The 13265-nt window shown below is 41.8% G+C and overlaps 2 protein-coding genes across 5 annotated transcripts in view; both read right to left on the reverse strand.

Annotated features, from left to right (window-relative positions):
- Nucleotides 1-11388, reverse strand: part of BAALC (BAALC binder of MAP3K1 and KLF4) — a 149124-nt gene extending 137736 nt beyond the window's left edge. Inside the window, exon 1 of the mRNA XM_089898838.1 lies at nucleotides 1-11388. This exon is cut by the window's left edge and continues 41341 nt beyond it. The gene's annotated coding sequence lies outside the window, so the exon portion shown is untranslated.
- Nucleotides 11389-11502: 114 nt separating this feature from the next.
- ATP6V1C1 (ATPase H+ transporting V1 subunit C1) overlaps nucleotides 11503-13265 on the reverse strand; it is a 37453-nt gene continuing 35690 nt past the window's right edge. For all 4 annotated transcript variants that reach the window (XM_022584659.2, XM_022584656.3, XM_022584657.2 and 1 more), the window contains one exon: nucleotides 11503-12136. In XM_022584659.2, coding sequence (XP_022440367.1) covers nucleotides 12041-12136 — 96 coding nt within the window. In that variant the 3' untranslated portion in view covers nucleotides 11503-12040. The remainder of the gene's footprint in view (nucleotides 12137-13265) is intronic.

The raw sequence follows: 13265 nt of genomic DNA on the forward strand, positions 1-13265 counted from the left end.
ACAAGTAAGAGAGAATTCTCCTGCCTCACGGCCTTTGAGCTGGGACATCAGCTCTTCCTCATTCTACAGCAGCTAATGGCCTTCGTACTCAAACTAGGACATCAGCTCTGGAGATCTGGGACTTTCCACCCTCCATAACTGTGTGAGCCAATTCATTATAATAAATCTCTTCACAGAGTATCTATGTGAGTATCCTATTGGTTCTGTTTCTCTGGAGAATCCCAACTACTCCATTGCCTCACTGCATGATTTTACCATTCATCCGCCTCAGCTTCAGAGAGGATCTGAAATGGCCGCTTAGCATCATGAAGTTTCAGGCAAGTAAGCCTTTCAACTTGCAAACTGCAGTCCTTACAGAAGAATAAAGCAGGTTCATTGGAAAGGGGTGCTGAAACGGAGAAAAAAGGAAGACGAAATAAAAAACAGAAGAATCGGGCTTCCCTAGTGGCGCAGTGGTTGAGAATCTGCCTGCTAATGCAGGGGACACGGGTTCGAGCCCTGGTCTGGGAGGATCCCACATGCCACGGAGCAACTAGGCCCGTGAGCCACAGCTACTGAGCCTGCGCGTCTGGAGCCTGTGCTCTGCAACAAGAGAGGCCGTGATAGTGAGAGGCCGGCGCACCGCAATGAAGAGCGGCCCCCGCTTGCCACAACTAGAGAAAGCCCTCGCACAGAAACGAAGACCCAACACAGCAAAAAAATAATAATAATTAACTCCTAAAAAAAACAAAACATAAGAATCACCAAGGTGAAACAGTCAAAAGGGATCCAGAATGTTAAAAGATTGTGACCAAACAAAATAAGGCATGAAAGACAAGCAAAGGCATCAAAGAAGGAAAAAAAAAAAAGGAAAAAAGAAGTCTAATAAACGTTACTGTGGCCTTACAATTTCAATGTGGGATTTGAGGAGTTGTGGGAGACTGACTGAACAGGAGAGTTAACTTTCCCAGACAGGAGGAACTGAAGCTGTGTGCCCGAGTGTAAAGATAAGACCTTTCCAAATCATTTATTTCAGAAAAGAAATTCTGACACGAGGGGCAAGCAGCCCATTAAAATCTGTAAAGCTTTGTGGAAAACTTGACACTTCCTTTCAACTTGAGTACTTAATTAGACAGGCCCCATTCCAGAACTAACACTAGCACTTCTCAAGCAATCAATTCATATATCCCAATGGTCACACCTCTCCAAAGTTACAGTACTGCTCCTGAAAGAATGTCAGGAATTCGATAACAGCTGAGCCAAATGAATACCTTAACTGACTTAAGAGGCAGAGGGCAAGAGAGAAGTGAGAGTAGCAACAATCTATATGATAGATTTATCTAATAAATTAATGAGCGGTGATCATAGCTTCTTGTCTCCCAGCAAAAGGCCGTAACAGCTTGAAGCAAAAGGACAACTTTCCCCCGTCATGAATGTGGAAATGAGCCATACAGACATACTGGGGAAATGAGAAGAAAACCAGAGGGCCTTCCACTCCCCTCAAGACCCCTGTTGCCATCTATTGGCTACTGTCAAAGGGCTGCGGAGTGTGCTCCTTATGTATCAAACAGGATTTAAACTGCCAACTAACTTTATAAACATGTGATGACTAGGAGTTTGAAGAAATCAGGGCAGCTGTGAGAGACGTTAGTCATAAAGTTTACAAATTACTAAATTCTGCCTGGATCTTCGTGGACTTTTGCAGGAGAGCACCGAGTCTCTTTGCAGAGCACTCTTAAAGAGTGACGGGGTGGACAGCTTTGGGGTGCACACTCTGGCATACTTGCTGGCATAGAATGTTCTCAATAAATGCACGCACTGGATGAACCCAGTGCTGACGATGACTGCCAAACCCCATGTAAGAAATGGAGGTCACAAACACATGCGTAAGAACACTGCTGGGAGGTTCTTGAAAAATATAATTCAGAGCCCACAGCGGGTTCCCTCTGTTATTAGAACCAAATCTAAGTTCTCCACCATGGTCTGTAAGACCCTTCCTGGCTTAAAATGGTGGAATGACCCTCACTCGCTAAGCTATTGGTCAGAAGCTGCACTGACCTTCTGCTACTCAAACCCTCTGAGCTAGTTCCCTGTAGAGGCCTTTGCACCTGCTGTTTCTTCAGCCTGGGATAGTCTTTCCCTAGCTCTTCGGGTGCCTGGCGTCTTCTAGGGCAGGTCACCACCCCATCCAAAGCAGCTCTCCTCACCCCCTCCCAGCCCAGGTCACTATCACCTCACAAGGTCAGAGGTGAGAGATCATACTTGTTTATGATGGGTTTATTGCCTTTCCACCAGAGCAGGTCAGAGCAGGTCAGCTCCAGGCGGGGAGGGTCCTTCTCATTCAACCTCTTTGCCCCAGCCATGTATTCACACCTAATAAACATTCTGCCTTCAAGGAACTTGTAATGTGTGCCCTCAGTGAATGGTTGCCGAGTGAATGAATGAACTAAGGATGATCTTATCTAGAGGAGTTGTCAGTGACTTATATACTAAGCCAAGAGAGAGAGATCATCAGATCAGTCAAGTCTCACACAGTCTACCTTCTCCTCAGAGACTGCTAGGAAGGAGTGCTGACTGTGGTCCTGACAACCGGTGATATCAGAGTTCCCTGAAACAGATGTGCGACAGCCCCGGAAATGGAGGTGGGGTCTGCTGCCTCTGCAGCTAAGTGCAACTGAGATGATGAGTGGAACAAAGGAAAGCACAAAAAATAAAGACACTGACCTCAGAATAAATAGCAAGAGTACTGAAAGGAATAAAAACCTGAAGTGCAAAACTCCACATCTTTCATTAAGCGGAATTCAAAGTAAGTTTTTTAAACTACATTGATATAAACACATGAGCAGACAATTCAAAGAATTTGTAGAAAATTTAAGAAATCTTGGCAGGTTTTTTAAATTGAGAAATAATACCTATATCATAAAATGCACCTTTTTAAAATGTATAATTCAGTGGGTTTTGGTATATTCACAAAGCTATGCAACCATCACCATTATCTAATCCAAAAAAGAAACCCAAACAAAGAAACCCTATACCCAATAGCAGACAGTCCCAAACCCCTCCCTAACCCTAAACCCTAACCCCTCCCTCTCCCTCGTCCTTGCCAACCATCAATCTTTCTGTACCTTTGGCTTTGCCTATTCCTGACATTTCATATAAATGGAATCATAAAATATATGACCTTTTGTGTCTGCCTTCTTTCATTTAGGATAATGTTTTCAAGTTTCATCCATGTTATGGCTTTTTGTTCCTTTTTATGGCTGAGTAATATTCCATTGGGTGGATATACCACTATTTGTTTATCCACTCATCCATCATAAGTTGAGGGACACTTGGGTTGTGTCCACTTTCTGGCTGTTATAAATAATGCTGCTATGGACCTTCGTGTACAGGTTTTTGTGAGGATGTATATTTTCAGTGCTCTGGGGATTGTACCTTGGAGTAGAATTGCCAGTCACATGATCCTGGTGGGTTTTTAATGGGGGAATTTGCTTCAAAATAGATGTAGCAGGCTTCCCTGGTGGCGCAGTGGTTAAGAATCCACCTGCCAATGCAAAGGACACGGGTTCAAGCCCTTATCTGGGAAGATCCCACGTGCCACGGAGCAACTAAGCCCATGCACCACAACTACTGAGCCTGCGCTCTAGAGCTCACAAGGCACAACTACTGAGCCCGCGTGCCACAACTACTGAAGCCTGTGCGCCTAGAGCCCGTGCTCGGCAACAAGAGAAGCCACAATGAGAAGCCCACGCACTGCGACGAAGAGTAGCCCCCGTGTACCACAACTAGAGAAAGCCCGCACGCAGCAACAAAGACCCAAGACAGCCAAAAATAAATAAATAAAATAAAATAAAATTTAAAAAACATAAAAAAGGAGCAATGTACTTTAAAAATAAATAGACGTAGCTAAAGAGAAACTGATTTCAATTCATATTAGAAGAAACAAAAAGGAAACAAACATCAAATACTATTTTTTTTAAAAAAAGGATAATACTAACAATAAAAAGAGCAGTTAACATGTTGCCATGCGCCCTCCTCTGTGCCATGTATCTCGCTAGGAAACTGGTACATACCATGAGGTTTAATCCTCACAATAATCCTACAGTGTTATAATTATCTCTCTCCTACAGATGAAGAAATGGGTTCAGACCCCAGGATGTCAGGCTCCCCAAGATCACGCAAGAAGGGAGCACAGATCTGAACGTGGCAGGTGTGTCTGGCTCCGAGGGGCCAGCAGAGACAGCAGACCACTGGAACATTCCTCACCAGCACCCATGGTCTAAATTCCCCATCAAAGAGACTCGGGTCAAATTAAAAAAACAAACATTAAACAATATTCTGCTTTTGGAAAACACGTAGAGAAGCTAAATTAAGAAGAAGGAAAACATCCAATTTGCACAAAGGGACATTATTCTGTGGGTTTGTGAGCTCTTCAGGTCTGTGAGCGGTGAGTGGACATTCCTCTGGCAGTGGTGCTCAGGTGGACTGAGGGTGAGCAGGGCTGGGGACAAGGCCAGTTAGGAGGCTGTCAAAGCAGGCTGGGGAAAGGGAGGGCTGGGAGTGGAGGAGGAAGAGAAACTTCGAGAATGCTGGAGTGCCTGGATGCAAAGGATGAGAGAGACAAGGAGCAGAGAGCAGAGGTGTGCGCACGAGGCTGGGGCAGGGAGGAGCTTGGCTCTGGGTGTCACCCCTACCTCCTGCGGCCAGCGGTCCTGCCACTGGGCTCAAGAATGAGTCAAGATCCTTGCCAACACATCACTGATGAAAACCACCCACGTACAGGGTGCCCTCCCGTTCGTACACAACTTGCCTCTTTCCAAGGCTGCTCTGTAAAGTGCTAGACTTCTCGCTGGAGACCTGAACTGTTCACTATTTTATGAACCTCTTAAATTCCTAAAAGAGTCAATAGAGACAGAAAGTGTCATTCAAGAACATGTACTGATCGTCCCCTTGAAGTCTCCCTGCAGAGTGTGGCATGGTGACTGCCCTGAACACAATGAACGCTAAGAGAGCACTGACTGACAGAAGAAATTACATTCCCATTAGCGCCACACAGCTGTGTTTTCAATTCCGCTGATTCAATATTTCCCATCAGAAACAGCTTGTGGTGTTTCAATATTGCAACTGGTTTACCCTCGTGCACATAAAGGCACAAAGTATATGTAGTTGTCTTTTGTGATCAAAGAGAAAGCTGTCTGTGCAGCAATCTGAGGCCCATCAACAATGATTCAGAAAGCAATCCTTTCCTCGCCTGGGAAATTAAATCTGGCAATCAAAGTGAAAAGAAGCTAGGCTGGCTCTGCCAGTTAAGAAACAAAGAGAGCCAAAGGATATGCGGCATACTGGAAACTCAAGGGCAGAACAGTTCATTACTCCAATGTGTCCAACCAGACACGCGCTGTCCAGTGTGGTAACCACTAAGCCACCTGTAGCTATCCACGTTAATCAATGTTAAGTAAGATTAAAAATGCAACCCCTTACTCACACCGGCCACATTTCAAGTGATCTATGGCCACGTGTGACAGAGGCTACACGGGGCGGCAGAGATACAGACTATCCATCACCATAGAAAAATCTGACAGTGCTGAGCCAGACCAGCCATGTGGTCAGATCTGAAAAAAACATGGCTCTATTCTGCACCCACTGACTGATATTATAGGTTGACTTTTCTGGACAGATATCCTTAAGTATGTTTTCAGACTCTGGATTTGACAGATCAGTAAAATACTTTTTCTCATTTGGGGTCGCCAAGTTAACATTTTGTCAAGTAAGGCTGCCACCAGATTACTAGCCTGTAAGGCCCATCACGGCACACATTGTGCCTTTTTACTGCCCAGCATCATATCCCCTGTACCTAAAACAATGCCTGGTTCATAGTATGTGCTCAATAATTATTTGCTAGATAAGTGATTATACATGCACACATAGACATACTTATTTTTTTCACTTTATTTTTGGTGAAAACTTTGTCACTGACTGGCACCAGTCACCTGAAAGGTGTTTGGGTTCTACAAACACACACACACACACACAAGGCTGGATTAAGTTAATAAACACTTATAACAAAATATTACAAATCACAATGGGCTTCTCTAAATTGTATATTTCATAACCAACCATGGGTGGAGTGAGGGGAAGAAACTGTTTGCTTTTCAAAGGCACCAGAGTGCCCTCTTGTGGTAAAAGAAAGTACCTGTGTGGTCACAATTTTTATTTTAAAAAACAAGTTACTTTACATTTCTAGTAACACGTTAAAACCTGTATTGACCTGTAATTACTCTGAGAATCAGCCCAAATATGTATGCCAATAGTTAACTGTAAAATCTGGCAAGTTGCGTTTGTGAAAAAGATAATTAAGAATGATTTATCGGGCTTCCCTGGTGGCGCAGTGGGTGAGAGTCCGCTTCCGATGCAGGGGACGCGGGTTCGTGCCCCGGTCCGGGAGGATCCCACATGCCGCGGAGCGGCTGGGCCCGTGAGCCATGGCCGCTGAGCCTGCGCGTCTGGAGCCTGTGCTCCACAACGGGAGAGGCCACAACAGTGAGAGGCCCGCGTACCGCAAAAAAAAAAAAAAAAAAAAAGAATGATTTATCACAGAACTATCCAACGGGGTCATCCACATACCTAGGAAACAGTGTCATGAGCACTGCTCTTTGGATTTGACATTCTGGAGTTTCTGTTTATCCTCTGGTTTTAAAAAAAACCCTACTTTCAAGTTCAAGGCAGTGTTGTACATACAGTTTATTCCTCTTTTGGTCTAACATGAACAATAATCTTTGCCACATCCAACTGATTTTCCACTTTTATATTAATATCCTTTTTCTGTTGTTTCCTCATACAAACCATTCTTTAAAACTCTGTGTTGGACAAAGGATTAATCTCCAAAATATATAAACAGCTCATGCAGCTCAATATCAAAAAAAGAAACAACCCAATCAAAAAATGGGCATAAGACCTAAATAGACATTTCTCCAAAGAAGACATACAGAGGGCCAAGAAGCACATGAAAAGCTGCTCAACATCACTAATTATTAGAGAAATGAAAATCTAAACTACAATGAGGTATCACCTCACACCAGTTAGAATGGGCATCATCAGAAAATCTACAAACAACAAATGCTGGAGAGGGTGTGGAGAAAAGGGAACCCTCTTGCACTGTTGGTGGGAATGTAAATTGATACAGACACTATGGAGAACAGTACAGAGGTTCCTTAAAAAACTAAAAATAGAATTACCATTTGACCCAGCAATCCCACTACTGGGCATATACCCAGAGAAAACCATAATTCCAAAAGACACATGCATCCCAATGTTCATTGCAGCACTATTTACAATAGCCAGGTCATGGAAACAATCTAAATGCCCATCGACAGACGAACGGATAAAGGTGTGGTGCATATATACAATGGAATATTACTCAGCCATAAAAAGGAACGAAATTGGGTCATTTGTAGACGTGGATGGACCTAGAGACTGTTATACAGAGTGAAGTAAGTCAGAAACAGAAAAACAAATACCATATATTAACACATATATGTGGAATCTAGAAAAACGGTACAGATGAACCGGTTTGCAAGGCAGAAATAGAGACACAGATGTAGGCAACAAACGTATGTACACCAAGGAGGGGAAGCGGGGGGAGGGGTGGGGGTGGTGGGATGAACTGGGAGATTGGGATTGACATGTATACACTAATATGCATAAAACAGATAATAAAAACCTGAAGAAAAAAAAAAACCTCTGTGTTATGGTTGTGCTTTTACACTTTATAGGCAGTGATAAATCACACCCAAAGTGGGTTTTCAATTAAAAGATAAAAATGTGACTTCGATCATTTTAGATGGCTTTTGCAAATTTCAACTTGATATTCTATGGCCTTGCAGGGGTAAAGGACACCTACATTGGTCAGTTCCAGCCAAGGCAGAACTTTCTGGTTCTCCTGATCAATGATGTAGGATGCTTCTTTCAGTGACAGGGTAGGAAAAACTGACTTATCCATGATGATCCTATTAAGTGTGGTCCGTGTGAAATAGAGAAGAATCACTATCTGAATAAGACATCAAGATGCTCACAAATTCTGTCAGCAACCCCATATGGGGGCGGGAGGCAGGAAGAAGGATCTTTAAAAGGCAGTCTCAGATTGCAATTGGCTGACACTAGCATCTGAGCCTCCTGGGTGTTTGTTCTTATACAGTATTCCTCAGATGTACTCAAGAATGTAAACCACAGCTCTATACAGTTTAGCAATGAATTTGCATTTTTCTTAAATTCTGCAAGTAAAGAACTACTGTGGATATAATCAATTTCAATACTGAGCAGGAAATGTCAGGAAATGTCCTGTTTGTGTTTGCTGACTGCCTTTTGCTTCAAGCAAACACAAACAGGACTTGTAAACTTTTTTCATCTCCCATTATTTTGACCATTCTTGGTATGAAGCGTGTTGTCCTGTTTCTCCTCAGTTTCATTTTCTTCTCTAGCTAAACAATCCCAGGGGGTATTCTCTACTGCTAATCACTTCCATGGTTTTATTCTGTTTCCTTTTTCTCTCACAAGTCATTGGGCCCGGATCTAAGAATATTCTAAGGATAATCCGCCAGTAAATAAAATAGTTCTGATGTGTCATATTACTTTTTAAAAAAGCTAGAATTACATTCATATATTAATCTAAAGCTATTTATGCTAGAAAAATAAAAACCATAAATAAGTTTATATTACAGAAATGGGTAAATTTCAATTTAGAGACAAGAACTAAATTAGGAAAGTTTTCAACACGTTTCCTCTAGAACATAATACTATTACAGACTTTCTAGGACAAACCATCTCTTACTGATGTTAACAGGAAACAATAACCACATTTTTTTCTAAAGGTCAGCAAGGCTTTCATTATAAGCTGTTTCATAATATTTGTGTATATGGTTTTTAACCTTGTGCATGTTACCTTAATTTCGTCTTTTTTTTTTTTTAAAGAGGCAGCCAAGAATGAAGGAGAATAAGCTCATATCTATATCAATTTCTTTTATTTCCAACACTTGGGACTATTTAATTTTAAAGTGAGAGCAAGGAAAAGTTCACGTCTGCCGAGTGTTCGTTACATACAAAGTATTACTTTAAAGGTACTACTTGATATGTGCTCATTCAAAAAGCTGCATGGAGTGTGCTCTACCCAGAACACACGGTGGTGCCTGTTTAAGAGCAACTCCAGCATGTAGGAAAATCTTCTAGGTTGAATAACGTAGCCTACAGAAACTAGCACGGAATACCTGGACACATCGTCACCGCTCACTAACAAAATGTTCTGGGACAAACAGTGACACAATTCGGTATCTGATGACCCACACCCCATGCCTTTTCTACATCACTGTCTGTCTTGGACTAAGGTTAAGGAATATGTTTGCCTCACTTGTTCAGCGCCTAGTAAAGATGGGAGGGACGACAGGAAGGAAAGAGCCCAGCAATCAGAAATCTTAGGTTCAAATTCTGACTCCAACTCAAAATTTGTGAGTTTTAATGAAGAAATCACTTAAACTTCTTTGACCCTAAGCCTCTCCTAGTACCACGGGGACTGCTGGTCCTCCCAGCACCAACACCATGGGGGAGGGAGGAGGTAATGGGTGTGAGAGCACCAGCGGAATGGTCTCTGTCAGACACTCGATAAATGTTTAATGACTCTCAGAGTTACCTGAGCTCCATCCTAGAGGAGAATCAGCAGACTCCAGAGCAAACAAAGCAAGGCAAGCAACAGGAGCAGGCCCTCCCAGAAATGACAGCTGCCATCAACACGGACTGCAGCTCGGAGACTCTCAAACTGCTTTAACGCTGCGCTACAGACACAGACTGTATTCCTTACCCCACCACACACACACACACACGCACACACACACGCGCACACACACACATCACTACTTCTTTCTAACCTTCAGACTCCACAATGACTCACGCCTTGAAATTCCCAGGTTAAACACAAGTGGAAAAGGAGCTACTGGCCCTCTTCTAGGACCGTCCGCCCATGAATCAAGCTCTCCTCGTGCACCACTCCAAGCACTGGATGGGCCGCTGGATACTCAACCCGACAGACTATGAGGTGGGCACTCTACCTACCCCATTCTACCAAGGAGGGCGCGAGCGCTGAGACCACAGGGCTAACTGGTAGCAGAGCTGGGGTCTGGCTGCAGAGCTACTCACGCAGCTGCTCTGTGTCCCAGAGAGAAATGATAATCAAAGTCCCATAGTTCCAAACATATGCTGGAATTTTAAACCTGACACAATCCCCACCTACTCCTATCACAATAATACTAAAGACTAAGGAAAACCTTCCAGTCATCGTGTGGGCCTAACAATCTTTTAATCATCAAAACACATCCCCCCATGATAGAGATTATACCCATTTTACAAACACTAAGACTCAAAGAACACTTGCAAAAGAAGACAAAACCAGAATTTGTTGACATCAAAACCAAAACTTTTCAGCTTCCTCTTATCCAAAGAAAAACTGAAAATAAAACTGCATTCCAATCATGTCTTGAACTGAGAATTCTGACAATAACTTGGCAGTTATGTCAAAACTTTAAATATATATACCCTATGACCTACCAACCCTACTTCCAGGATCTTTCTTACAGAAATACTACTACGGATAAACAAAGACAAGGATGTTTACCGCATCAGCGGTTGCAAGAGCAAAACCAAAAACAAGGTGAATATCCATCCAGTTAGCTACACTGTGACACAAATACATGATAGAAAACCACTGTAGCCAGTTAAAAGAATGAGGTAGCTCTAGACGCACTGACAAGATACCCTGGCTATACTAGTAAGCAAAAAAAGCAAGTGACAGAATATGTGTGATATGATCCTATTTTTATTTAAAAATAAACTGTGTGGATATATATGTTGTAGAGATACAGGAGAAGGCCTGAAAAACTATGTAACTTCCTTGAGAAGAAAAAACTTAGGGGCTAAGAGGGCTCGTCTCTCATGTTTTACTTCATAGAAGTCTGGATTTGTTTGAAGTTAACAATTACTTTTGACATAACAGTATACAATTTTGAAATAAAACGGATTTGAGAGGCTAATTTTCTAGATGGAATACGGTAGTTTAGAAATGCCCTTAAAACGTAAATTTCTTTCTCCCATTTACAAGCCTGGGAGGGCACAGGAAGGGGAGCACTGCCACAAAATCTTCTTCTAAAAGCTCACTCCGGATGCTAACCTAAGTCTCATTTCAGAGGTTTGTAAGGTTAGCAATGCCTCTTTTCAGACTACATCAGATGTCATCTTGACATCAATGTCATCAATGTCAAGATGAAGGCAAAATTAACAATCTTAAAAAGGAAACATGTAAAATACTTAGACAAAACAAATGACTAAAACTGCAGAGTTCTACTATACTTTATTCAAAAATTGGCCCTACTTCCTAATTGAGAGACCTGAAAGTCTAGTGTCCAAATGTAAATACCCACCATGTGTTCAAAAATAATCTTCAAGCTTGAACCGTAATCTATGGAAGTTACACACACCACAATCCACCTTTGCACAGGTAATTTTATTCTCTCCTGTGGGTGCCAAGTGCTCACAGATTGTAATTTGAAACATTCAGAAAGCACATACCTGAATATTGTCACATTTCTTTACATCACGATTCAATAACTATTAAACAATTATGTCTACTAAATACAGTGAACAAAACGGTATAACTGTTTACACCATTCCCTTGTACACAAGGCTTCTGTCACAACAGCAACAAATGGAATTAATGCATACCACAATATCGATGAAGTAAGACCTTCTTTTTAAATAAACTATTCTGTTTATAAATAAACTCTGATTTTTTTTTTTTTAGTACACATTTACAGACCTGATCAATAAAAAGAAACAAGACATATAGTCTCCTTTTAAAAGCAAAATGTTGACAAATGGACCACTACGAGAGAACGCGAATAGGAAAGGGGGTGAGAAGCAAGCAAGGGGTAAGAGAGAGTTAAAAGTACAGCCATACTACAACCTATGTCTGTTAGCAAACACCGACACCGACATGAGGGCAAGGCTATCTGGGGGGCTCATTTTACTTGAATTCCAGCAAGTTGCAATCGATCTTGTAGTACACATAGGGGTAATATTCCTGTTGACTCAGGTTTAAGCCTGGAATATCCATAGGAGCCTATTGAAAAATCAGATGATTATTCAACTAAGTACTTAAAGAAATTAAACAAGAAAAAAAGTATTACCATTCATAGGCATACCTTGGAGATATTGCAGGTTCTGTTCCAGACCACCACAGAAAAGCGAGTGGTTTCCCAGTGCATATAAAAGTTATGTTTACACTATACTACAGTCTATTAAGTGTGCAACAGCATTATGTCTTGAAAAACAATGTACATACACCTTAATTCAAAAATACTTTATTGCTAAAAAATGCAAACCATCATCTGACAATGCAGGGTTGCCACAAACCTTCAATTTGTAAATTGAAAAGTGCATTATCTGTAAATTTCAATAAAGTGAAGCACAGCAAAACAAGGTATGCCTGTACCTTCTTAATGAACATCTACTCTGGGCTAAGTTTATACATTTTTGCTAATCTAATCTGAGTTTGGCATTGCTAACTCCGTTTTGCAAATGAGAAAACAATCTCTGAAAGGCTGACTTGAGACCTCCCTGGTGGTCCAGTGGTAAAGAATCCACCTTACAGTGCAGAGGATGCGGGTTCGATCCTCGAACTAAGGATCCCACGTGCCACGGAGCAACTAAGCCTGTGTGTCACAACTACTGAGCTCACGGGCCCTGGAGCCTTCGTGCCACAACTAGAGAAGAGAAAATCCGCGTGCCACAACGAAAGATCCTGCATGCCTCAAGGAAGATCCCGCATGCCAGAACTAAGACCTGACGCGGCCAAAAATAAAATTTTAAAAATAAATAAATAATAAATAAATCTTTAAAAATAAATAAATAAAGGCTGACTTGCCCTAGGAAACAGAGTGAGTAGTAAAGCCAGATTGAAGCACTCTCTGCCCTCAAAGCCTGTGTGTGTTTAACCATCACCCCACCATCCTTTCTTATGCATACTGTATAAAATTACTTCTTTAATCTCAGGCTTGGTGTACTGAGTTTAGGAGACACATGGCTTATAAAATGCTGGATAAAAATAAACCAAGTGTGATTTTTACAGATACCACTTATTACATATGCATGTTGTAAGAATTTACTGGTAGGAAATTATGTATCGAACAGTTAGACTTCACATATCATCAACTCTACAAAATGCAGAGTCATTTCCTGCATTTTCTTCT

Source organism: Delphinapterus leucas, chromosome 17 (assembly GCF_059928025.1).
Source record: "Delphinapterus leucas isolate spDelLeu-1000000601 "Yukka" chromosome 17, BTC_Dleu_Yukka2, whole genome shotgun sequence".
In the NCBI taxonomy this organism is placed as follows: domain Eukaryota; kingdom Metazoa; phylum Chordata; class Mammalia; order Artiodactyla; family Monodontidae; genus Delphinapterus; species Delphinapterus leucas.